The 26211-nt window shown below is 42.0% G+C and overlaps 1 protein-coding gene and 1 long non-coding RNA gene across 8 annotated transcripts in view; one reads left to right on the forward strand and one right to left on the reverse strand.

Moving 5' to 3' along the window:
* The window catches only part of LOC138132772 (LIM domain only protein 3-like), a 67812-nt gene extending 46382 nt beyond the window's left edge, over positions 1 to 21430 (reverse strand). For 4 of the 7 annotated variants that reach the window (XM_069050414.1, XM_069050415.1, XM_069050409.1 and 1 more), the window contains exon 1: positions 21289 to 21430. Coding sequence is in view for 1 of the 7 variants with exons in the window: in XM_069050413.1 (XP_068906514.1) it covers positions 20756 to 20777 (22 nt within the window). In the remaining 6 variants the exon portion in view is untranslated. The other 3 variants (XM_069050413.1, XM_069050410.1, XM_069050412.1) reach the window with 2 other exon arrangements.
* On the forward strand, positions 1091 to 22847 carry LOC138132775 (uncharacterized). The gene is made up of 3 exons (XR_011160177.1): positions 1091 to 1334; positions 1385 to 1497; positions 22201 to 22847. It is a non-coding gene; the product is annotated as an uncharacterized lncRNA (long non-coding RNA).
* Positions 22848 to 26211: the final 3364 nt, after the last annotated feature.

The following is a 26211-nucleotide window of genomic DNA, read 5'->3' on the forward strand; positions in this document are numbered from 1 at the left end:
GTTCTTATTCAATCTCCCATTATCCCCGTTCGCGCATGGGGTTCCGCACCCCGGCCCGGTCTTGTGTGTTGATTTTATAGGCTGTCACCTGTAGCCGTGTCACACTGTTTGTTATTTCACGCCGGCAGGAAGTTGCGACGCCGTTTATGGTTATCCTGCGGCGCGCGATCACCGCCTCGGCGACGCGGATGCCCACAACGAGCCCCACAAACGACACCCTTCTACACAACAACCACTCCACTGAACAACAACAGCAACCACCAAACGGCACCTTTACACCTTTTGCCCCCGGCATCGCCAGATTTGCTCCCATCGAAAACACCTAGCAATACAATTTGCTTGTCCATAAACAATTCACTAGTGTAATAAAGTCACGATTTATACCTTGACATCCATGGTAGAGACTGACACGCTCGGTTTGTTTGGATGCGTTTGATTTTTCTTGAAGCTCACGAAAATGAATAAAAATCTGGCGGAACGAGTGTAAAGGTTATGGATCGCTTGAGTCTCGAAGCACAGGTCTGGTAAAAACAGTTCCTCCGCACGCAATATTGAAATTACGTGCATCTTAATCGTAGCTCTTGAAAATGGTCAATTTCCTAAGCTGTCAGAATAATCGTTTTAAATTAGAATTCGGTTTCATATACAGGAAGAGCGGTACAGATTGGGGTGGTATCTTGGTGGCGAAGACTTTAATCAGAGTGGATGTTTCTGCGTGACTGTTTTAAATCGTGTCGGGTATGAATATAAATAAATCTCCCTGTGTATATTGACAGGGACGACACCGGGCCCGTCGTCGTAGCAAGCTGGAGGGTTCGCTCGACGCCAACCTATTACTGCGCCTCGCCTTATCTTAATTAGATCGCTTGCAGAATGAAAAGAATCCATATTTTCGATTTAATTTGAACTAATTTACATCCTTAAATTGAAAACTGTATCTCGCTAAAGAAGCGACTATATACCACTCAGATTTTTCAAATTCTTATACAAACTTAGTCAACCGAAAGAAAGTAATTTTAAAGCATATTCAATTTCCATGCACTCCGTTCTGATTAAGAGATTTTTCATTCGGTCGGATGTCGAGAACGGCTTAACAAACACCCCTCGCTTCCGTCATTAACGGCCATGATGCGGCGCAATTAACCACCCGAATTGCCCTCACACTCCGACGACGATTGACAAATAGAATTCTTATCTGTCAACTGACAGTTCCCAAACTGTACCGACAAATAAGTTTCCAAACTGTACAAACTATGCTTCATATCTGCGACACTGACAAGCCCAACGGTGAATCCAAATGTGACTCTTTTAACGATGTAATACCAACAAATCAGGTGCGTTAGATCGATCGGACGTTTTGTATTTGACTTTTCTTTCGTTTCAGCCCCAAATTCGTGTAGATCGTGCGTTTTTGAGTGAAGCGTCGACGGCGCCGGTTTTGAGGTTATGTCGAATTCAACGACGCGTTTGAGGGTTGGGGCTGAGTATTCGAGTCGGGTAAGAGGTTTAGTCTTCGTTTTTGATATAAATGTAGCGTTTTTCTTATGGTCGGTGGGATGCGGAGGTAATTCGGCGTTTGAAAAACCAGGGGCGGTTTGTCGTGGGGCACAATGGCTTGACAGGTCCAATTCCACTCCGGTCGTAATCCGGGCGGGTTATGGAAATATTTTAATAAAAAAAGGAGGACGGTGAAGGGTCCGGCCCTAATGGATGCCCCCCAACGAGCGTGATTAATACGCGAGACGAGGAAGAATCCTTGCGGCGATTTCGCGGTGACTCGGGCCCATCATCTATATATCTGCGAGAGCACACCGTCCCCGCGGACCGCCACCATCTTAATTGAACTGGACCGGTCCGGCCGACCGCCGCCAGATCGGATGGAGATGGCATGAAAAATGATCGGCCTAAAGAGAATGAAAAAGGGAAATATAAAAGATTTTCTCAATTTCCTTCCAGAAATTATACTCAAAGAAAAAGCTATTTGCTGTTCACTCGGTTATATGTCGTACTGGCTTACATTCCACTCTTGGGGTTATCCCGCTTGCTTATTGGCCCGCCAAACGCTGACCGACCGCCGCCATTCCTCAGATACTATTTATTTTATGTAACGTTGCGGTGCACCTTGGCCGCCCCCCGCGCCACATTTTTCAAACGGGGGCCTTCGCGACACGTCCGGGAATGACGTACAGGTGGCCCTTTGTGAGGGATCGATCCGGCCCACAAAGGGAATTGCCTTCTAAACATCATTTCCTTAATGTTTCTCCGGTTTCTACATGTTGGTGCACCGGTATATTTTCGGGGGATGAATTTATTATTTTTTTAATGGGGCAATTTCGGCTTGTAACGAGAGCACGTTCCGGCGATGCTGCATGTGGACCAGTTAGGGTGGGCGGGCGGACTCACCTAAAACAAAAAAAGACATTTTCAGAAAAGTCGACAGTATGAAGCACATATAAATGTCACAAAAATTATGTCCGCGTGTTTTCCATTTTATTTTACATTATTGCTATTCGGAAATGCCGACAATTTTATCAAACATATTGACGTAATTAGCGGCATAATGAGCGTCGCTTAGAAGTAAAAACTAACGTAATTTTCTGACAAAGTATTGCATATTCAAATTCTTGATTAGATAACTACTATGTTCTATTACTAGGTCAACAAAATTCCTGCAACGTTGGAAATCATAAATACGAGTAGCTTCACCTTAAAAAAAATTAAGGGAAGTCATCCCGATACTTTTTTTGGTATATATTTCTATCTTGTTTCCCTTCCGCTAATAAGAAGAAGAATGGAAAAGATCTAGAAACAATACGAGAGTGAAGGATCGGTCAGATGAAAGCAAAAAAGATTGCATACTTCTGGATAAACAGGAGGAGTAAGACAGGGATGTCCATTGGGGCAAAAACTATTTGTTGTATACTCTGATGATGTAAAAGAGAGGCTGAAATAAAAATAAATGGAAAAAAGAGAATGGTTAATAAGTGTAGGTAATTACTTTTTGAGAATTAAGAAAGTAAGACAAGGATACCACGTTTCATTTTTTGAAGAACAGGAAAGAAATGTAAATGCAGACGGTTTAGAAAGAAAGATATACGTGAAAAAGTGAGTGGACATTAAAAATGAGAATACGAGAAAAGAAACAACAAATGCAGCCTGGGAGAAACATATTTTTGAAGAAGAATAGTGAAAATAAAATATTGTAGTCAGTTATTATGGACGGAAACGAAGATACCAAAATGTTTTTTTTTCTGGGAAAGTTGAAGAAAATTTAAATAAAACTAAATACAGAAAGGACGGTTACTATGAAAGACCGTGTAGATATTTTTAGAAACGGAGAAAATTAAAAGCGAAAAAAATAAAAGGTGGATGTAAGACAATAAATAGAATAAGGAAATAAGTGAGAATGCCGTTAAGAGGCAAAATTTAAAAAAGGAGCAGAGGATATCCTGCGAGTCCAGGTTTCTTTCTCGCTTACACCAATGACGTAGAAGAGATATTAAAAATGTTTGAGATGAGGGAAGCATCGAGAAGAGAAAGCAGAGGTGGTGTTGGGTGAAAGGGAGAAGGAAAACAATGTGAAAACGAGAAGATTTGAAAGTTTATAATATGTTTGACTAAAACGTGAAAAAATGTAAATGGAAGAGTGAATAAATAAAAAAAGAAGAAACTGAGAATACGCTTAGATAGAAAATATTTCAAAAATTAAAATACATATAGGAAATAGGAGATTGACTCTTTGAGGAAGAATAATAAGAAGAGAACTGCGCCAAATGAAATATGTATGCATTACCACATATAGAAAAGGAAAAGATTAAATTAAGAAAAAAGGAAAAATGAGTATAACATTTTTTTTAACAAAAAAGTAAAAGTACAGGGATATCCGTTGAGTCCAGGATTCTATGCCAGGTCCACCAACGAGAGAAGAGATTAAAAATAATTGAAGTAGTAAGAGTTTTGGTAGGACGAAGGATAAAGTGGACATAACTTGAAAAAAAAAGACAAACTATTTATTTTATTTATTTATTTATTTTCAGTAATACGACGAGTAGTCAATGTTATGCCGATTATTTTTGTGGTGGTGTTACGAATGTCAACGGCGCTGGGATATGAATTTGACGAGTGCGTTAGCACGAGTCGAATTCGAAAGCGCCGTTGACATGAGTATCAGTTAACGAGTGAAGATTTTTTCAAATTTTGAAAATTGCGTGTCCTATTCTTGACTTTCCACTTCCGATTCAACCAGCTTTTGGTCTGCTTCGACTGTCCGACCAATTATTCCCAGTTTTCTTTCGCCTGTTGTCCATCAAGAAACAATCAACTGCCATCCAAATTTTTTACAATCGTCCTGGAATCGTCCCGCATCTCGTCGTCCTCCCCGAATGAATTTAATTCGCGCGTTAATTGTCACTTCAGGGCTTTCAGGTTTAATTCAATTTAATAAACGCACAATACGTCGCTGTTTGCGCGTATTTGTTCGGCTTTATTTGTGGATCTAATCACGTTATTACCGCGTTATTAATATCCAGTCGAGCATGGCACTGTGAAACGTAATTGTTCGTTGTGTTTTTGCGTGTGCATGGCAAATCCCGTCCTTGTCCCGTCCGATTTGCTCAACTAATTACAAATAAAAAAATCGATAAACCGCAACGGGCAATCCGATCCTCCTCAATTAGAGCGCGCTTCTTCTCCTTTTGAAAAATGGCGCGAGCGGCAATTTCGAATCCGCGGCGAATTATTTATCGTCGCGCTTGAATTAAAGCCGGCAGATGCAGCTGACGTCGGGGGTGGGAGCGGCGCGCACGGGACCGTTCTCGCAGGATGTTTGCTTAATTATCTCCCGTTTCTGTGTCCTGGCGTCTGACTACGGGGTGGCTTACGCTCCGGTCGGACGCAGTTTGCAGGATTCCATGTCAACAGCGGCAATTAGCCGTGCGGGGGTGGCATCACCGCCGCCGCTCCAGGTGGACCGAGTCGGATTGAGACGTCAAAGTCGACGGGGCATTATGCAAGTTGTAGCAGGGTCTGGAGCACAAAAGGCGGCCACAATAACGAAACAGTTCCGGAGTCAAGCGTGGCCCAACGCACTCCATTATTCTAGCTGTGTGCATTTATAAGCACTTTGAACTCTATTTGCGACAAACGGTCATACATAAATTACTCACGAACGCAAACATATTTACTTAGCACTATCGGAAAGTTCGTGTCGAGGCGTGTTGTACTTAACTGAAAGCGATATTTGAATTTTTAATGGGGCTTGGAGGGACAGCGGCGGCACCGGAGGAGGACCACTCGAAGGCGGAGGTGTTAAGGTGGACGCTCATCAGACCGCGTCGCGTTTTTTCACTATCTTCGAATCGGTCGGTTTATTCAACCTCTCAATAAAATCATTCCTAGAAGCATGTTTGGCAAAGAACAGATTAATTTTTGTATTTTACGTCAAGGAAATAGAAGTAGGTACTTTGTACTGTCATCACCATTCAGCAATATTCGCATTTTTTTGATGATGAAATAGTTATTTACATTACATATGCGGTAGGCTACATTTTACAGCGCGAGGTTTTTAGATTGAAACCGAGCGATGTAAAATGCCTACCGCAGTAGTAATGTATTAATCTTTTTGACCGACGACCCATTACTTGTTTTCTCAAATTTGAAATTTGTTGTAACCAAACATTTTGTAAAACCTGTCAAAGACTGACATTTAATTGATGAAATGGCAGAAAGTTATCTATTATACCGAAAACTGACACGCTTACGATTTACACCACAAGATAGCGCCATCAGACTTTAGAAGAAAACAATACATTTCTGTTCATTTTTGAAAACTGAGCGGATTAATGGTAACGGTAAATGGTAAACATTTTTTTGGAGGTTCCAGAAAGCTTAAAATTTTCTTGTTATTTTACACACTCCGTGCGGTAAAATGACGGATAGTTTCATTAGTGTGTAAAAATCAAGATACCGTAGCTGCTCAAAATGTGTAAACATGTCATTTAGAGTTGAGGAGGCCAAAAGGAGTATTTTCACGTGTTGCAAGGAACAAAAAAAATCAGGGTGGTTGCCCCGACTGCCCATTTTAAAACATAATTTAATTAAGAAACAGTAAAATTATAAAGAAAGTTACAGTAATGCGTTTTCTTTTTTTTCAGTAATAAAAAAAAACCCCGAGCGTCGATCGTTCGGCCTGGCCCACCGGAGCGAAAACCGCGTCAAAATTTCCATTTTTTTTCTCGTAAATTTACGAACGTTCGGGCGTTTCCTTTCAGGGTGGTGATGTGGACAGTCGGGGCAACCACCCTGATTTTTTTTGTTCAAAAAGTCGTCGCACATCTGGCGCCTCTCCTTGTAACATGCGTACGATACGGACCGGTGAGCGCCTGCTCTTAGCATTACCGTCGAGCGAGAAGAATAATTTAATTCACTTTTACTTACTATTTATTTATTTTTCTAAAATACTTGGCAACAATTTGTTTTCTAATTACGCCTACAAAATTACCTTGTCAGTTAGTTATTAACGTTTTTCTGTCGATAGAAAAAACCTGATGTGTCATTTCCAAGAAGAAAAATTGAAAGCAATTACTATTCCGGTTTCGCTTTTGTATCATCACACGTAAATCGATTTTTCCGTGCAATAAATTTGAGAATAAAATATCTAAAACACCCTCACTGTACCTTGTCAATTATTTCTTATTATGTATGTATTAATATTTTGAATAGAAAAAAATAGAGTTTGCTTCTGATGACAAAGTTTGGGCGAAATTATTGTTCTGAATCAGTAAACAAATGTATGTTCCGTATTACATATTTTCATTTTTTTTTGTGTGAAAAGTCCCATTTTGAAAAATGTATGTAAAAATGCTTTACTGCACAATTCGAAAAGCTGTAATGAAATATTAACAAAACACGCTTGTAAATTTATTTAGCCTACACTTTTTTTTATAAGTGGGACGTTTACATACGCGAGCGCAGCGATTGTTATACATATTTCCATGCGCAAAACGTGTGCTTTATGCTCAAACTGTGTATATCATTTTTCGCAACATCCTGTTCCCTGTTCTGTAAAATGAAATTGTTACAAAAAAAAAATAGGTAGCTTTAATTTTCTGCTGTCAATGCTTAACTTAAGTGCCCAGTTACAAAGTGGAAAGCTATTACGATGTTGAAATGTGCAGATTTAGAGTACTTTTACGATTATGTATTTGCATAAGATGAGTAAACACGATGGTGAAAGTGACAATCGGATAATGCAATAAAATCATTTTGAACTTTATTTATCTAGCAAACTAAGCAAAACTTGGTTAAGGACGAGTGTAGCAAACAAGTTGTTGATTAGAAAACCACAACTTTTTTTTAAAAGTGGTGAAAAATTCTATTTATTGTTTTCAACTGTCATAAATTCTCATTTTTCTCCTTTGTAAACTGCCTCTTAACTGCCCTAAAGCAAAATGAGTAGATAACGAACCGTTGCCCTAGACAACACATTCAACGTTACATTTCTGAGAGGTCTTGAAAAATTTGTCAAAACTGTCAAAAGCAAATGCAAAACAATTTTTAAAAGATTTGGAAGCTTCAGGGACGTCGTTTCTGGGTAAATTGGGCTTTTCTAATTGCCCTCGAGGCCTTAAAACCCTCGCTACGCTCGTGTTTTAATCTTGTCCCTCGGGCAATTAGAAAAGCCCAATTTACACAGAAACTCGTTGCATAAATAACTATTATGCAACAAGTGCGTAAAGTGGTACTTTTCCCAGCGAGGAAAAATGGCACTTTATGCATCACTTCCACGCAATATTTTTTCTACGTCAGTCTGAAATTAGAAAAACAATCAACATCAAAATACAAATCTAATATTTGACGTTTCTAAAGCCAAAATCGCGAGACAACTGCAATTGTTTTGAGTGCACTCTCATGATCAGCTATTTCGGTGCACTTATTTGCATAACGCCAGAGTTGAATAATGACACGCCACGCCATTTTTTCAACTCTTTTATTTTTTTTTCGCCATTACCATCAACAGATGTTTTACGAACTAAAAAACAGTGAAATATAGTGCAGTTCAAGTTACGTTGTCAGTCATTTTACATTATGTATTAATTTTTATAACAGGATGTGTAATTTTGTTGGTAAAAACTGAAGGAAATAATTATTCTGAATTCTGACTCAGTAAATTTTTGATTTGGACACTACTTTTGAAAGTGCAATTTCGACCACGCCACTGCCGAAGATAATTGAAGCCATAGTTTTTTTTTCTCCACATCTGCACGAAACGCAACGACTGTTTGCATACCAACACATGTATGTCGTTATTTTCTTACTCTTTAATTAGACGGTGGTACCCATTTCTCACTCGATAATTTCCCCCGGAGTAGACTCTCATTCGTCTCACACTCTGAACCATTTTTTCCATTCGCTTATAAGTTTTGTTCTCATCTTTCGATCTCATCACGTCAAAACTTCCTTTCAATTTTTATTTTTCATTTAAAAAAGTGTCCCCCTGTTTTGGCAAGCTCGCCTACGCCACTGGCGTCGGTAATCGTAACAGTCGGTTTTTCCGCATCTGCATAAAATGCAACGACTGTTTGCGCACCGACGACTCATGTATATAAAAGGAGTTCTCGATTAATTAGTCCGGTTATAACGTCGGCGCGAGTCGTATATCTGCACTTCTTTTTCTCTGCCTCCACGAATTCCGAAGAACTGCCTGGTTTGTCGGCGGTAATGGTGCACGTACGGCATGATCTCATCAAACCCACAAGGTATTGTGCCGGTGGGTATTCAATAATGACAGCCAGTAATAACAGTCATCCATTATCATTGGATAATTAAGAATCTAACACGATTCTATTAAGGAAATTACAACGGGAGACCTCTTTAAGTATTGTTCACGGCAATCGATATAATTAAATCTGGTTATTTATCGTACGCGAGAATCGTCCATAACCAAGCGCGTACAGCAAATATGCAAATCAGAAAATTGCATAATGGCCACAACTGAGCAGCACGACTCGTTATTTTGAATTATAATGCACCGAGAGTGAAGAAGTGAAAGGTTACCACCAGTCGGAATACCGAGAGTTCTTCCAGCACCGGTTCAACCACCCAAAACCGTCAAACGTAATCACCACTTCTAATTTAGACCAATTAGGAGCGATTGTCACGAACAAGTCTATAATTGTCTCCATCGTCGGCGACGGAGTGCCACAAGGCACGCTCCTCGGACCCCGGTTTTTTCCCCGCCGCGACAACTACTTTCCGTGAAAAACCACCAACCCGTACAGGTGTAGCCGCAAATAGCGCAAACACGTCACGTAGGACGTAAACGTAAATAAGGGGCCGTTAATGGATCGTTGAAGTAATGGCGTACAGCGTGTGCTCTTTGCAAGTCATATCTTTTAGCTAATTTCGAATAAAACGCCCATAAAATTGCTCGAGTGTGTAATGACATTTTAAAAGTGTAAAGTAACGGTTCGCCGTGTTGTTTATAACGTTACGCTCTTTCCCGCTATCGGTCGATACTAATTGAAATCGATACGTCAAGTGGGCAAATTTTTTGGTGGACTCGAATCGGGCGCGGAGAGAGGCGAAAGCTGAGAAAACGCGATTGGAAGGTGGCTGTTCACTACCTTTACACCGTTCTGTTTTGCAGTTTCCCGCAAAGAAACTCTTCTTCTTCTTCTTCTTCTTCTTCCTCATTTTCTTACGTTACGCTTAGTCCTGTTTGTTCCATTGCCTCTGTCCTATAGGTTATCATCCTACGATGATGATGTCCAAATGTTATGTGGTCTTCCTGGATATCGTTTTGTGTCTGGTTTCTGTGGTTGAACTTTCTTCGCTAATCTTTCATCTCCCATCTTTTCTCTCCAGTTGTAGGTCTTGCCCACCTGGCCACATCTTATCTCGCGGATTCTTTCACTATTACATATTTACTTAAGAAACTCAAAAACAATTTTGTGTTGTCTGCATTATTGTGAGAATGGAACTGATAATTTTTTGCCCGCTTCAGAATGGTGTCTGAGGTCTTGGGAAGTGTCGATCGTTCGGTAGTCCCTTCCAACAGGTTGGTGATGCAACTGTTGGCACCCAAGCCGGTCCGAAAAGATGATTTGCTGCCAAAACGCATTGCATAAATTTCACTAAGTCGAACGACCTCTTGGCATCAGATCGAAACAGTCTGGTGGCGTTTTGCAAAAATGTTCCCGATTGTTGCTCGAACGGCTGCGGCATCATCTGCGACGGCCCTTAACCGTTATCATTTCACCGTCTCGACTGTGTTTTTCCCTTGATGAAAATCCGACATAAATCCAAACACGTCGGCGTGCATGCAGGGCCCGGGAGCATTAAGGGTTGTTGTAGACGTTGTGTAATTATAATTAGAGCGGGCGGGATGTTGACGCACCATCCACCGCAGGCAGCTAAGTAACGTCATTCATTACGCGATTCAGGCTCACATTATCCGACATTAAGCTTAATCGCGCCAAGTATTCCAAGTGCGCGAGTAATTAATGCAGTATACATGTCGTTAACATTCTTAGGTCAGCTCCGTAGGCTTCGGTGGGCTCGTTATTTGCGAACGTCGTGTCGGCCGGCCGCAACCCCCATAGCACCAGGGGTGGGGGTAGTCGCGGTCACGTGGTCGCGCCCCCTACCTGTGCGCCGGACTGCACGGTAAGCGGCTTAGCAGAGTCGGAGATGTTAATCGCGCTCTTGCAAACGCGATAAACAAGAATATGTCCCGCCAGGTTTCCCATATTGATTCGCCATGTAAGAAGCTTACTCTGACGTTTAAATCACGCTCAGCTCTATTCGCTAATGTATGTTAAGCTCGGTCACATATTCGCCGTGATGTGTCCCGGGTACACGCACAAAGACGGTGGCCGACCCGGGGGGTACAACCGTGCCCGTGCACTACTGCAAGAAAGGAATTAATCGGACGTTAACTCCGAACCGGTGTCGTCCATCAATGGGGACTTTTTTCGACGTTTTTCGACGGACGCATCACTTCGGCCCCACGCTGGGCGCCACTACCACAGTCACAGACTCGGAGGAAGCGAGTCTTTTGGGGATCGGATCGAGGTTTTGGGGATGTGGAGAGCGTCGGGTCGGCTAATAAGGGTCGTTGGAGAATTTTGAAAAATAATAATGGTAATAATATGGTAAATTTATTTAAATGGGCCCGCTCGGTTCGGCTTCCGAACTGAGCCCAATAATTTAATAAGCGATAACTGTTCACGACCGGATTATAATGAGTCGTTTAAAATCCGGCCTCCTCTGCGGCATCGCCGGAGAATAGTCCGGCCCCTCCTCGTGCCCCCCGTCGATACGTTATTGCTTCTGGAGACCGCAGATAGATAAGGCGAGCCCTGGCATTTTCAATATGCTTATGTTCTCGATGTAATGTGCAATAAGTGCGTCCCTCTGCTCTGGTTTTTATTAATATCGCTCCGTCCTCCGGAGCAATTACGACTGGTCGACGTTAATGAGAAGAGAGCGCCGTCCCCGCCGTCCATTGTTCGCAATTCGGAAAGAAATCGGCGATTAATTACCGTTATCCCCGAGTAACGAACCATCCCCATTGTCTTGTCGGCTCACGTTCGCGAAATCGTTATTACAACACAATTAAACCGGTACGATTATTGTTGTTATTTTTGAGGAGGCGCGGAGGAGGACCCTCCCAGGTCCGCGCTCCTAACGATCCCAAAGAAACAATTAAATCGCATTTATCGCCGGAGTCATCTGAAATTGAAGGCAGAGTTAAATTTAACTGGGCAACAAACGTGCGATGGCGTAGGATATCGCCGGCAACGAGGAAATTGGGTAGAGCGCGTTTATTGGAAATCTTTCAGCTGTCCGAATCGCTGAGAAGGTGAGGAGAATTGCATTTTCCGCCGAAACGACTGGAAAGAGACGGCGCTGGTGAAAAGCCCCGAAAAAATCAACAGTTTAATTATGGCTTTTCGCGCAAGGGTGCGGACCGCAGACGAAAATCGACCCACCCAAACGGAAGGATTATTAACAATCTCAACGGAAAATCGACAATATCTCGTTGGAGTTTTCGCCAATTTCCGATTTAATTGCGCCGATGGATTGGCGACCGGCGGATGTCGATAACGATAACGCCACCAAATGGAACGATTATTTTTAAGTATTTTTATTTCACCCAACAAATAAACAAATTTTAGAAGAACAAATCCGTAAAGATACTACCTGATTTCGGTCGCTTCGGCACGCCCCGAATGTCCGTACTCGAAATTTTGTAACATGTACCAGGAATTTTGACTCTTTCGATTACAAATGGATCTATCTAGGACTGCTTATTACCCCCAAATAAAAATGTTTGTCCTATGAAGCGAAAAAGTTTATTTTGAGCATAGACAACAAATTAAAAACCAATGGTGAACTGCTGCACTTGAAAAAAACTGCAGAAGTGACAAACTCCAAAATCCACTCAAATCTGGATCGCAATAAGAACCTGAATAATTTGAGTAATTTACGACGGCCGACAGCAATGGGCTGTCCCAATCGTTTCAACCCTCATAAAAGTATTAGTACGTTATTAAAACCTCCATTAGTCACCGAGTACTGTGGCCAAGCGCCTAGCTCGCCACTTTACATTCGGGAGGTCCCGAGTTCTAACCCTGGTGCCGCCTGACCAGGTCTGGGTTTTTTTTCAGAGGTTTCCCCACACCATCACATCGTGGTATGTCTCATATCACAGATAAGGCGAATGCTGGGTCAGTATCCTTCCGCACCCATCCTCACCGTACCCATCTCGAATCTTCCCGTCAATGTGGCTGAAAAGGCTCTAGGAAGATTTCGTTGTCATCAACAGAAGGCGAGAAGACGAGTGGTCCAAGAACGGAGCCTTGAGGCACACCGGAACGCGCGCAGTAGGTGAAAACTGATTTTGAATAATAAACTGCGGCCAAAACGTCACTATCGTTCTTTTTCTTTTTGTAACGGTCGAACGCATTCGCCATCTCTTTCGCTTAATTTATTTATCGAATTGTTCCGAACTTGTTGAATCACGATTCGGCGTTGATTCAATGAAACTTGTGCTCCGACGACTACGACAACAACAACAACAACAAAAAATCCATACACATCTCGACACGAAATAATAAAGAGTGGCCGTGTGTGGAATAATGAAATTTTTAAATTAGCAAGCGCCATGGCGTGGCGGTACAATATTGGCAAATCAATTCGATGGTAATAATTTAATTAAAAAACCAAGCCTCTACTCTACTCTTTTGTAGCGAGCTTGATTCCGAGTTTTTATTCAGTTTCCGAGCCACCACCATTCATATTATGTCTCGTTGCTGCCGTTATCCTGGATTTTAATTAGTTTTAGTCACGTGATAGTTAGAAAACGCTCAAACGTATCGGTAGGTCCGATTCGATTACGGTAATGGGCACAGGGACGGTTTTCGTAACTCGAACCGGCTAGGAAAGGGTTGTTACCTGGATGTGACGTCTCCGATACGTAACGTCCACGTTACATCGAGGTGCGATCAAAATGTGCACAAAACATGTCTCGTACGGTTTTTCTTGTGGGTTTTCGAGTTGAGGGGTCGCGTTACGTAGTGTAACGCGGATGTGACGTATCTGACAGGGCGCGCGGATGTAACGCGTAGATTTCGTGGGTATTAATTTGAATTTTCGTCGTATTTAGATCGGATCGTTTAGTTTTTGCGTTATTCGGTGGGTCTCGTCGTGAAATTGAATCGATCGGGCCCGGTTCGGCTCTAATGCGAGCTTCAGAAATCCATTTGTGCTCGTATCTTTGATCTATCTTTAATAATCTGATGTTTTTTTTTTTTCTTGGTGAATTTACGCGAAATTGAAAGTTGATTCTGCGGCCGTCGGTAACCGATCCGGCCAATAAAGTGTAACAGAAGGTCGTGGAGTTCGTCAATATTAATTCGAAGTGGTGCTTCATAAAAACACAAGTCGGGGGGGGTGTCGGTCCGATCGATATTTTTAATTTAGTTAAGATACTTAATCCCTCCGTAGGTAGGACGCGTAACATCCGTGAAATTGCATTAGGAGTGCTGTGGAATTTTTCAATATTTTACGTCCTGTCCAGGCGATATTTCTCTTATTCGCTTAGTAGCGCACAGGACGGGCTCTCTCTCGCTTATTCAATTTCGCCGTTTCAATTCCGAAAACTGGAAGGTCGATCTGCTTTTATCTCGTCCATCAGTAATCACGGGCAACGTTTAGCGGGGGCGGCGGGTCCTCGATCGACAATGGAACCAGCGGCGCCCCCCTCGCGATATGATTTTTGCTGCGGGCGCGCCATCGATCTGGCCGAGCCGCCCCTGGGGTGTGTGCGACGTCACTCAGGGCCCCATCTCTAATTGAAAAAGGTGTCGCTGACCGCCCCCGACGACAGATCGCGTTCGGATCCACGTGACAGCTCCTAGATTGGAAATACAAGGACGAAAATGCCGCGCGGAGAAACTACAAAGTGGATTTTATCGACGAACACGACGATCTCCCCGGCCCAGACGAGCCGAATATCGCTTGCACTACACCGATGAAGACGGCGTCGGGGGCGGTCGTGACCGGACCGACACAAAAAAAAAATTAATCGGGCGAAATGAAAATAACGCCAGAAATCGGGACGGGGGCGGCGGGGAGGTCGATCGAAATTGGGGGATCAAGGATGGAATTGACTCCTGACGATCACTTTTCTTATTCAAGTCCGACCAAGAAATGGCGAAGCGCGGTGGTGACGGATAAAATTGTTAAAAGGGAAGCGACGTTGCCACGTTGATAAAAATTCCGTGTATGACGGTGGTAGAAGCTGCAGGCACTAGAGAATTCTCCGATCTGAAGAAGAAATGATACGTTGTAAGCATTGTCTAGATAGAAATACCAAAGAGACGGATAAAATCGGAGTAACGTTGCCAGATCAGCGAAAATGTTAATGTTCAGCGATATTTGAACAATTTTTTATGTAGATAGTGTCGGATAAAATTAATAAAAGTACTGACGTCCGACGTTGCATTATTTTGCGATGTTTCAAGGTCCTCAGTTCATTGAAATATAGCCACGAGGGCTACAATGATTTATCTCTTAAAAATAATTAGAGAACCCTTGAAGCTTTTTCTGCAGTTTTCTTTTCAGTCTCAAAAAGAAATATCAAAGTTTAGACAGCGCCGGGTGAAATTATTAAAACTAGAGAATGCGCCAACGATGTTGCCATTTCAAATGAAAATTGCCATTTCAGATGAAAATCTATTGTTGAGCTATATTTCAATTTGGTATTTTTCTCTTAAATAACCAGACAACTTTTCTTTAAAGAAGAAATATGAAAACTTCAGAACACGTAAGCGACGTTGCCATATCAGCAAAAATTCTGTTGTTGAGGGATGTTTCAAGCTCCTCATTTCACCACAGTCACCAAGACCTCTCAAATAAGAAGAGAAAGAGGTAAAATTAGAGAACAAGAGGCGATGTTGCCGTATCAGGAAAAATTCAAGTGTCAACTGACTTTTCAAACTTATCATTTTCTCTTTGAAATATGTAATTAGAGATATTTTGAAACCTGTTTGTATTTTTTCCGTTCAATCAAAGAAATGGCAATCGACAGTCGCATAGAATAGAGAATGCGCGAGCGACGTTGCCATATCGGTAAAGTTCTAGTGCTAGTGATGTTTCGAGCTCTCAATTTCGTTGTAAGACAGTCACGAAGGCTACAGAATTTATCTATGGAGTAACTAGAAAACCGGTTCCACAGTTTTTATTTCCAGTCAGTAAAGAAAAATGTAAAACTGGTAGAATTACTAAAAGTAGAAAATACGCAAGCGACGTTGCCATATCAGCTCAAATTCTGATTTTAAGTGATGTTTGAAACATTTTTATTTGTTAAGTAACTAGAGAGCGCTTCAGAGTGCGCGAGCGACGTTGCCATATCAGCGAAAATTATAGTATTTGGTGACATTTCAAGTTATAACAGTTTTTCTGACTTGAATGCTCGAAAAAATAGATTATTTGGAAGTAGAAGTAGGCCCCTAGGGCTCTGTAATTCCTCGTGCTTGAGGAAATGTGTTGGAAAAAAAAGTTGATGGCGAAACGCGTTGTCCATTAGCGTCGGCGGTTGCAAAGTTGCAAGGCGGTCCGGACCGTGCAGGTATTCTTGCAGCTGATGTATAATAGTGTCACTTTGATGTGGTTGCGGTGATCGGAACAATACAGGGCATCGGCCATTAGGGCATGCAACATAGTCGTTCGACTGTCCGCAACACTTTGCTAGTAATGAGCTTTTCACGTCCGAGCTTTTCTCATTAGTGTAACAGGGCCATTCGCTCGTTAGCACGGCACAGCACAGACAGACGAAGCCACATGCCATTTCATTAGTACTAACAAGACCGGGACAACCCAACGACACGCCGAGTACGACCGAGTAAGTCTTCGTTTGGCAAAAGGCCGTCATTACACAACACAATTGACACTCGTTAAGACCATTAGCGATGGCCGAGCGTTAATTACCGCCGGACTGACGTGTTGAAATATGGCGCGATTTCTCGGTAATATTTTAATTAGGAAGATGGCGGCCGGGGCAGCTGTCACCAGTCCGGATTGGAAATCGAACGAAAATAAACCGTCGCCGCCGCCGAATATAATGTCTCGAACGGGGACGTTTATACGTTTGTAAAGCTCGCTTAATTGGAGAAAATGTCTAAATACGTGAGCCGTCCCGTATGACAATTACCTTAATGGGCCGTAAAAGAACGATAAATTTCAATAATTGGCGGTAGTGATAATAACGCAGCAACAATTGTACTCCGATATACGAGCAAAAAACGGAGCTTAATGGTTATTTGTCGTCTTAATGGAGTTTCGCTGGAAGCACGTCAATTGTGCTTCGGAAATGCACCGGTGGCATTCCTCGGCGCACTTTGCTCCGCCGCGCGGGACGCTTTCCGACCGCCGATCGCACCGGAGTGCGCCGGAAAAACCGCCGACGTCGCCGGCCAGGATGTCACCGGTGGCTCCGCGGGCGGCGCGGTCGACAGTTAATCAGCCGCTTGTTAACATTAACGAAGTCTGCATTGTCGCAGCGCCGCCACTAAAAATGTCATTCAGAACCGATAACGAAGCTTTTCAGCGAGCCATCGTGGCCTCTTGTTACTGGAGCTTTGTGTGCGCGCGTATGCATCGAAAAAGTCCCGGGGAGCGGAAGGGGCGGACGTTACGTCACACACAACCAATTTGTGCCCCACGAGGGGCTCACGGATAGACGTGAACAGATATGCCAATAAAGGGAAATGTTGCCTTATTTCATTTTCGCATCGTGTGACGGCGCATAACGCCCGAATTTGATCAGACTTAATCCAGATACGGGGGCGGCGAAAAATTATTAGACGTCGTTTTTCGTTCCGGACGTCGTCGTTGCTGCTTCGAGCCGCCGCCGGCGACACAAAAATTAAGTCGACGACGCTTCCGGACGAAGCAAAAAACCAGATGAATCGATAATTGACGGCCATTTGGAAATCTATTTCAATTTTTTACGGATTTCATCAAGGAAGAGGTAATGAAGTGACAGGATTAAAAAAATTATAAGACGGGAATGAATAAGAGCCAAAGAAAAATTCATTACAGCAGAAGTAAAAGGACATAAGAAAGGAGACAAAGGTACAAATGGTGACGAAGAAATAGAGTAAACGAAAAAAAAAGTAAAGGAAATGGACTTGATAGAACGCCTCCTGACCACCCCCTCCCCCTCCCCCATTTTGTAATTTGGAATTTTTATCTTCATAAAACTGTGTTCAAAGCTGTAGCAGAAATGAATAAAAAGGATGTAAGAAAGTTATAAATTAGATCTAGTCAGATTATCTCCTAAATTGCCACTATAATCGTCTTATCGCCTTTATCCCATTTATTTTTTTTTTGTGTAGTTCTTTGGTCATTTCTTGCCACCAGAACAAGCTCAGAATAGTTTTAGAAACATGAGAACATTAAATCCAAGACAGAAATAATAAAAACAGCAGTATCTAGGCGCAGTCTGAGATCACCTCCGTTCGCGACACAGGTGCGCAAATTTTATTTTATTTTTTAAATTTATACTGAACGTGCGAAGGGACTCCGGAGTGTAGATTTTGCTGTTGAAAACTGTCTACGGAAAAGAGATTGAAGGATCGTCGACAGCGTCGAACCTCCACCTGTGCGTACAAGGTGGACGAGAAGAGAAAATATAGGGCAGGAGGCGTCCCCAACTGGGTTAAGGATACCGTGAGAGCGTCAAAGAATGAAAACGTGAACACGTAGAGACGAAGCCGGTAAATACGTTGACGTTTTAATTGCACAATTTTATGCAGCGTTGCACTTAATTGGTTTAATTAATTCCATTCTAGGCACACATAAAACGTATTATACATAATTAAAAACGATTCCATTATATGACTCGTATCGTTTTTCCCATTCTTTATTTACTACCTGGCCGTTCTCGCCTACTCCCATTTACTGTTATTACCGGGGGATCGGGATTAATCCGGCAAAACAATTTGTGGCGCTACGTTTAATTAACGTATTTAGCGCGTATGCCAAGAAGGTTTCAAAACACCGCTCTGTTTATTTTCAAGATTGAATTAATTTCGACTTCACACCGACCAGGATAAATAACGAATTCGCGTGGAATTTCTGCCGGAAAACCAAAAAAAAAAGACAGACACGATTTATGGACGACGTTAGCGCACACTTTGTGCTAGACCGATTCGTAATTAGCGCAGAACTCACGTAAATTGGTAACGATATAGTTATCGTTTATTACGCCGCTTAATTGCGCCGTAATTAAATTGACTTCGATAATAAAATATGAAAGTTATTGTTCGTGGAGTTCGTAGAGCGGCGACGAAAAATTAAAAACGGTGCAGTCGAGTTCGATTCCGCGGGAATTTATTTTCCGTTAGAGAAATAAGTGTTTACGTGAGTCGAGCCAATACAAACAAAGCGGAGTTTTGCGTTGAAGTTTTGTCGTGGGGTAGCATTTTTCATTTGTGCGGTGGTCGGGATTGTGACCGCGTAACGCCTCGAGTGTGCGTCGTTAAGGGTGCGACTTTCTCTGTCGCCTAATTTAATTTGTGTAATGAAACGGGTGGATTATTTTGAATATCGTCGATGGGAGCCCTCCCGGTTGAAGTTTCGTAGTTTCCGGGAGCGGGATGTTCTGGCCGCCGCCTATCTTGATTATGAGCTCGAAGTTGGCTCCGCTCGTACTTCTCTGATTGGCACAAATCCTCGCGCATCCCGCTGGGGAATGTTTTAATCAGTCTCACACCCCGCTGCTGATTGCCGACCCTCGTCCCCGTCTTCCGCACGCCACTGAAATAAATTAATGAACCGTTCGGCTCCGGCACGACGCCCTCGGAGGGCGGCCGCGCGTCCGATTGCATCGAACAAAACATTCCCAGGTAGGGCTAAACGTCGGTTTTGATGGAAAACGTGATCGGAATGGGCACGGCGGCGCTCGCGGCGCACGTCCGCCGCTCCAGGAAATTGAAGTGTGGAATCGGCCGAACGCGGACCCGTAATGAAGACGGCGTCGGGGGCGCCGTTGCTCCTAATCAGGGGGCACCGCAGCGATATGGAAATTGGAGCGAGGGGCGCATTGCAAACTTTCACGGTGACGCGATGCAAAGGGACAGGGATTCGGTTCGATCTTCCCGGAAAAACTTTCACAAAGACTAGTCGTACTAATCATTCGGGTTCGGGAGAAGTGCACGGGACGGCCAGATTTCCAGGATCTTGTCGCGAGATGTTAGCGCCGAGGACAGGACAAAGGGAGAAGGAATCGGCGAGAGGGCTTTATGTTCGCAATTCTCGCTTTTTCTGAAGCCGCGATTTTTTACAAATTACTATTTTGTTAGGTACATATTACGATTGATAACGGTGCCCAAACATTTTAAATTATTACAAATGGCGTGTCAAAAAATGCATGTAAAGGAAAATAAATGATAATACAATGCATAAATGGAGCTTTGAATAAGGCGACGTTATGTAACCACTTGATACAAATATCTATAATGATAAATTTATCCGGCCTGGATGCCGTGCCACCGGGTGTATGGTGGGCCAGAACGTAATAATAAGCCACTAGTTTTCAAAAGTTAAATGAAAATTAAATTGATTTTTTAAATATTTGGTGGTGTAAAGTAATAATTTATGCAAGAAATACATAAAGTAGAATTTTTTTCGCGAATGACAATCCCAAGGTTCCATGAAGTATTTTTGAAAAAACATCTACATCAAAAATTTGACGTTTCTGATGCTAAGATCGCTAAGCTAAGATGCTAAGAGGGTCATTTCATCCCTCAATTTCCATCTCAACAGCTAATTCCTTGTCAGGATTTATAGTTTGAAGTGGACAATACAGTTTGAGGCTGAAGGTACAGTAAACAATACAGCAAACCGGCCAAATACCTTATTAAAATGATATAACCTGCGTTCAGAAACTAATCAGTTGGCGTTTTGTTCAACTTCCTAAGCTTTATTTAAGTCGACAAACGTGTTTCACACTATAGGCAACTCCGAGCGTGTCATTTTCTGAACGCCCGTTATTTTATCATTAATTTTTTTATCAGTCGTTACTTCCTTTCTTTAAACATCTACAACTACTCAGTACAGTTCATTTTCTAATATAAGACATTACAGCAAAAACAAGAAATAATTTTTTTAGGAGTACACTTCTTTAGAACATCACGTTGCCTTACTTTGAGTCAACTGACAGTGGATTAAATGAAGATTTACGAACCTTTCAATTCCCCATCAACCATGTGGACTACGATGCAAACAACTACACTCGCGAATTTTTATTTCCGTCACCCCCGCTGAATATTTTTTATTGAAAAATTCCAACCAACTTTTGGACCGTCAAGAATTTGTATTCGAATTAAAAAAAAATCATCCCTGCGTCTGGACTCGACAAAGTCATTGAACCCGAAAAATAACAATATTTCAGTCTCAATCTCGCAGGATAATCTACACCAGTTAGAAAAACACGTTTAAACCCACATTTACGCTTAATTTTATGCCGACTACTTATCGAAACGGCAATGGAAATGGCCCCTACAGCCGACAAATTGAAATTTTTTGCATTTGTGATCACCACAACAGCGTTATCAACGGTGGCATTTGCAAGTTGAAAGGAACATAAATTAACCGGCGGTTATCAGCGCACAAGTGCAGCGTGCGAAACGGTTTCGAATTTTTGGGCAACAGTTTGCGTGTAATTTTGAAAAATCGGCGTGAGTTTTTGGATGTTTGTGAGAGCTAGGAAGAACTTGCCTTGGAGCGTGCCGACGTGGTTGTCTATAGTCCTGTCGGTAAGTCGCAAAACTTTGCAAAAACTGTCACTTGTGAGGGAGCCACACTGTACAAGAGCACGTTGCTTCAGAGACAAGCCCCCGAGCTGCGCAACATCCGTCCACGCTCGCGTCTCAGGACAAACTGAGCGCGTTTGCGACCAGATTGCGATGAGTTTTTGTGGGTTTTGCGTCGACTCTTTGCGTCGCGACGCCGCCGTAACTCTTGAGCGATACAGGTAGCTGATATAATTTAATTAGGCCGTGCGTTTGTGCGTTTAATTCGGATGCAATCGCGGCGCGAGGTGCAACGGCCCCCGCCGATCGAAGCCGGGGGCGGCGGATTCTTGGGCCATTACCGGATTGTTGCTTAATTAGGGTCGGGGGGCGCCCATACACGCCCATGCCATTGTGCGCCGGCAACAAACAATCCCGAGCTTTATTTCCCGCCAGATACGACTTTTCTTTGGCGAAAATAATTCCTCTTTGTATTTGATGTACGAAGAAGCGGGTCGGAGTCGTCGCCGCCGCAAAAAAACCTCTTTAAATATTAAGGGCGAGTATCGGCTCCAGGTGTGTGGGGAGGGGGCGAAAAATCGCCGGGGCTTTCAAATTAGCAATCAATCTTGAATAAAAAGTAAACAGTAAACTCGCATTATGGCGGAGCATTAAAAGCGGCCGTATTAATGTGAAATAATAGCCGTAGTCGGCAGTTCACTTAAGAAATCCCCGCGCTTAATGCATCCAAGGAAAGGAGCCAGTAATATAACACAGTTTTTCACTTTTAATTAATCTAATGCCACTTTATTCGAGCGGTCTAAACAATGTCATATAGTGAATCTTAATTTCGCCAGTCGTGCGAAATTTATGATGGTTAATTAAATTTTAATTTCAGTTTGTTGGCGGGACTTCTACGTACACCATTACGGAAGCGGTTTATTATTAGATGTCGTTGGAACTACTGCACCGGACCATCTTGAATAACATCACAGGACGTTAACCACGACCAGATGAATTTCAATTTTCATAAAAATCGCGAATGTGGAAACGTGGCGCGATTCTGTTAAGATGCGATCGACGGAGTAAAATCGAAGCGACGGTGTCGAATTCGATGTTTTCATTTTTCTAAATTATCATCTGTAATTGTAATATTGGAATAATTTTTTTTTTGATAGATGGTTTATTGGAATCTCGAGAATAAGGGTTTCATGGATTTATCTTGTAGGGAGATTTTTTTTTGTCTATGTATTTTCAAAGCTCTCCTTTTACATTTTTTTACAGCATTCAACAAACATAATTAACTAAAAACTTTGCGAAAAGAATGAAGAAGAAAAATGTCTCCCAAAAATCTCTACACTGTGAAAGCAATAAGATTTTTGTGGCAAAACGAGTGACAACACCCAAAACTATTATTTTTTTAGTATGTATTTCATCGGGATAGATTTTTTTTAAGTCGGAGTTGAGAAAAATTAGGCAAGATTTCAGGCACGAGGCGAACACGAGTGCCTGTTTAGTTGGAGCGTTGTAAAACTCCTTCCGTACATTTGTATTAGACAGCAATTTGGTTCGAATCGGCGACAAGAAATGTTTCGAAAAAAACCTCGAAACCGAATTTACACCCCAAAAACACATTTAAACGCCCATAGCTCCCTTATTAAGCAACATATGCCAATGAATTTTACACCGTTGGTGGATTGCCCTTGTCAAGGCGCTTCTTCTGAGTGGAAAAACATTTACCTGGATTTTTCCGTTTTAGAGAAATTCGCAAAAAACCAAAAAATCCATATTTTTGGTTCCCACAGCAAAAAATGGGTTCAATGGCCGGAACTTTTACTATACCTGAATTCAACTCATCCTATACAATAACTGACAGCAATTTGGTTCGAATCGCCGACAAAAAAATTTTGGAAAATAACCACGTACCCCCCCCCTTCTATCTAATTTTCACTTCGGAAAATCATTTAAACGCCCATAGCTCCCTTATTAAGCCACATATGGCAATGAATTTTGCACGGTTGGATTGCTCTTGTCAAGACGCTTCTTCTGACCCGAAAAAAATTTACCTGGATTTTTCCGTTTTAGAGAAATTCGCAAAAAACCAAAAAATCCATATTTTTGGCTCCCACAGCAAAAAATGGGTTCAATGGCCGGAACTTTTACTATACCTGAATTCAACTCATCCTATTCAATAACTGACAGCAATTTGGTTCGAATCGGCGACAAAAATTTTTTGGAAAATAACCACGTACCCCCCCCCCCCTTCTATCTAATTTTCACTTCGGAAAATCATTTAAACGCCCATAGCTCCCTTACTAAGCCAGATATGGTAATGAATTTTACACCGTTGGTGGATTGCCCTTGTCAAGGCGCTTCTTCTGAGCCGAAAAAAAATTACCTGCATTTTTCCGTTTTAGAGAAATTCGCAAAAAAACAAAAAATCCATATTTTTGGCTCCCACAGCAAAAAATGGGTTCAATGGCCGGAACTTTTACTATACCTGAATTCAACTCATCCTGTACAATAACTGACAGCAATTTGGTTCGAATCGGCGACAAAAAAATTTCGGGAAATAACCACGTACCCCCCCCTTCTATCTAATTTTCACTTCGGAAAATCATTTAAACGCCCATAGCTCCCTTATTAAGCCACATAGGGCAATGAATTTTGCACCGTTGGATTGCTCTTGCCAAGGCGCTTCTTTTGAACCGAAAAAAATTTACCTGGATTTTTCCGTTTTAGAGAAATTCGCAAAAAACCAAAAAATCCATATTTTTGGCTCCCACAGCAAAAAATGGGTCCAATGGCCGGAACTTTTACTATACCTGAATTCGACTCATCCAATACAATAACTGACAGCAATTTGGTTCGAATCGGCGACAAAAAATTTTCGGAAAATAACCACGTACCCCCCCCTTCTATCTAATTTTCACTTCGGAAAATCATTTAAACGCCCATAGCTCCCTTATTAAGCCACATATGGTAATGAATTTTGCACCGTTGGATTGCTCATGCCAAGGCGCTTCTTTTGAACCGAAAAAAATTTACCTGGATTTTTCCGTTTTAGAGAAATTCGTAAAAAACCAAAAAATCCCAATTTTTGGGTCCCACAGCAAAAAATGGGTTCAATGGCCGGAACTTTTACTATACCTGAATTCGACTCATCAAATGCAATAACTGACAGCAATTTGGTTCGAATCGGCGACAAAAAATTTCCGGGAAATAACCACGTACCCCCCCCTTCTATCTAATTTTCACTTCGGAAAATCATTTAAACGCCCATAGCTCCCTTATTAAGCCACATATGGTAATGAATTTTGCACCGTTGGATTGCTCATGCCAAGGCGCTTCTTTTGAACCGAAAAAAATTTACCTGGATTTTTCCGTTTTAGAGAAATTCGCAAAAAACCAAAAAATCCATATTTTTGGCTCCCACAGCAAAAAATGGGTCCAATGGCCGGAACTTTTACTATACCTGAATTCGACTCATCCAATACAATAACTGACAGCAATTTGGTTCGAATCGGCGACAAAAAATTTTCGGAAAACAACCACGTACCCCCCCCCTTCTATCTAATTTTCACTTCGGAAAATCATTTAAACGCCCATAGCTCCCTTATTAAGCCACATATGGCAATGAATTTTGCACCGTTGGATTGCTCATGCCAAGGCGCTTCTTTTGAACCGAAAAAAAATTACCTGGATTTTTCCGTTTTAGAGAAATTCGTAAAAAACCAAAAAATCCCAATTTTTGGGTCCCACAGCAAAAAATGGGTTCAATGGCCGGAACTTTTACAATACCTGAATTCGACTCATCCAATACAATAACTGACAGCAATTTGGTTCGAATCGGCGACAAAAAATTTCCGGGAAATAACCACGTACCCCCCCCTTCTATCTAATTTTCACTTCGGAAAATCATTTAAACGCCCATAGCTCCCTTATTAAGCCACATATGGCAATGAATTTTGCACCGTTGGATTGCTCTTGCCAAGGCGCTTCTTTTGAACCGAAAAAAATTTACCTGGATTTTTCCGTTTTAGAGAAATTCGCAAAAAACCAAAAAATCCATATTTTTGGCTCCCACAGCAAAAAATGGGTCCAATGGCCGGAACTTTTACTATACCTGAATTCGACTCATCCAATACAATAACTGACGGCAATTTGGTTCGAATCGGCGACAAAAAATTTTCGGAAAATAACCACGTACCCCTCCCCTTCTATCTAATTTTCACTTCGGAAAATCATTTAAACGCCCATAGCTCCCTTATTAAGCAACATATGGCAATGAATTTTGCATCGTTGGATTGCTCATGCCAAGGCGCTTCTTTTGAACCGAAAAAAAATTACCTGGATTTTTCCGTTTTAGAGAAATTCGCAAAAAACCAAAAAATCCATATTTTTGGCTCCCACAGCAAAAAATGGGTCCAATGGCCGGAACTTTTACTATACCTGAATTCGACTCATCCAATACAATAACTGACGGCAATTTGGTTCGAATCGGCGACAAAAAATTTTCGGAAAACAACCACGTACCCCCCCCCCCCCTTCTATCTAATTTTCACTTCGGAAAATCATTTAAACGCCCATAGCTCCCTTATTAAGCCACATAGGGCAATGAATTTTGCACCGTTGGATGGCTCTTGCCAAGGCGCTTCTTTTGAACCGAAAAAAATTTACCTGCATTTTTCCGTTTTAGAGAAATTCGCAAAAAACCAAAAAATCCATATTTTTGGCTCCCACAGCAAAAAATGGGTCCAATGGCCGGAACTTTTACTATACCTGAATTCGACTCATCCAATACAATAACTGACAGCAATTTGGTTCGAATCGGCGACAAAAAATTTTCGGAAAATAACCACGTACCCCCCCTTCTATCTAATTTTCACTTCGGAAAATCATTTAAACG

The sequence above is a fragment of the Tenebrio molitor genome, chromosome 6 (genome assembly GCF_963966145.1).
Source record: "Tenebrio molitor chromosome 6, icTenMoli1.1, whole genome shotgun sequence".
Taxonomy (NCBI): domain Eukaryota; kingdom Metazoa; phylum Arthropoda; class Insecta; order Coleoptera; family Tenebrionidae; genus Tenebrio; species Tenebrio molitor.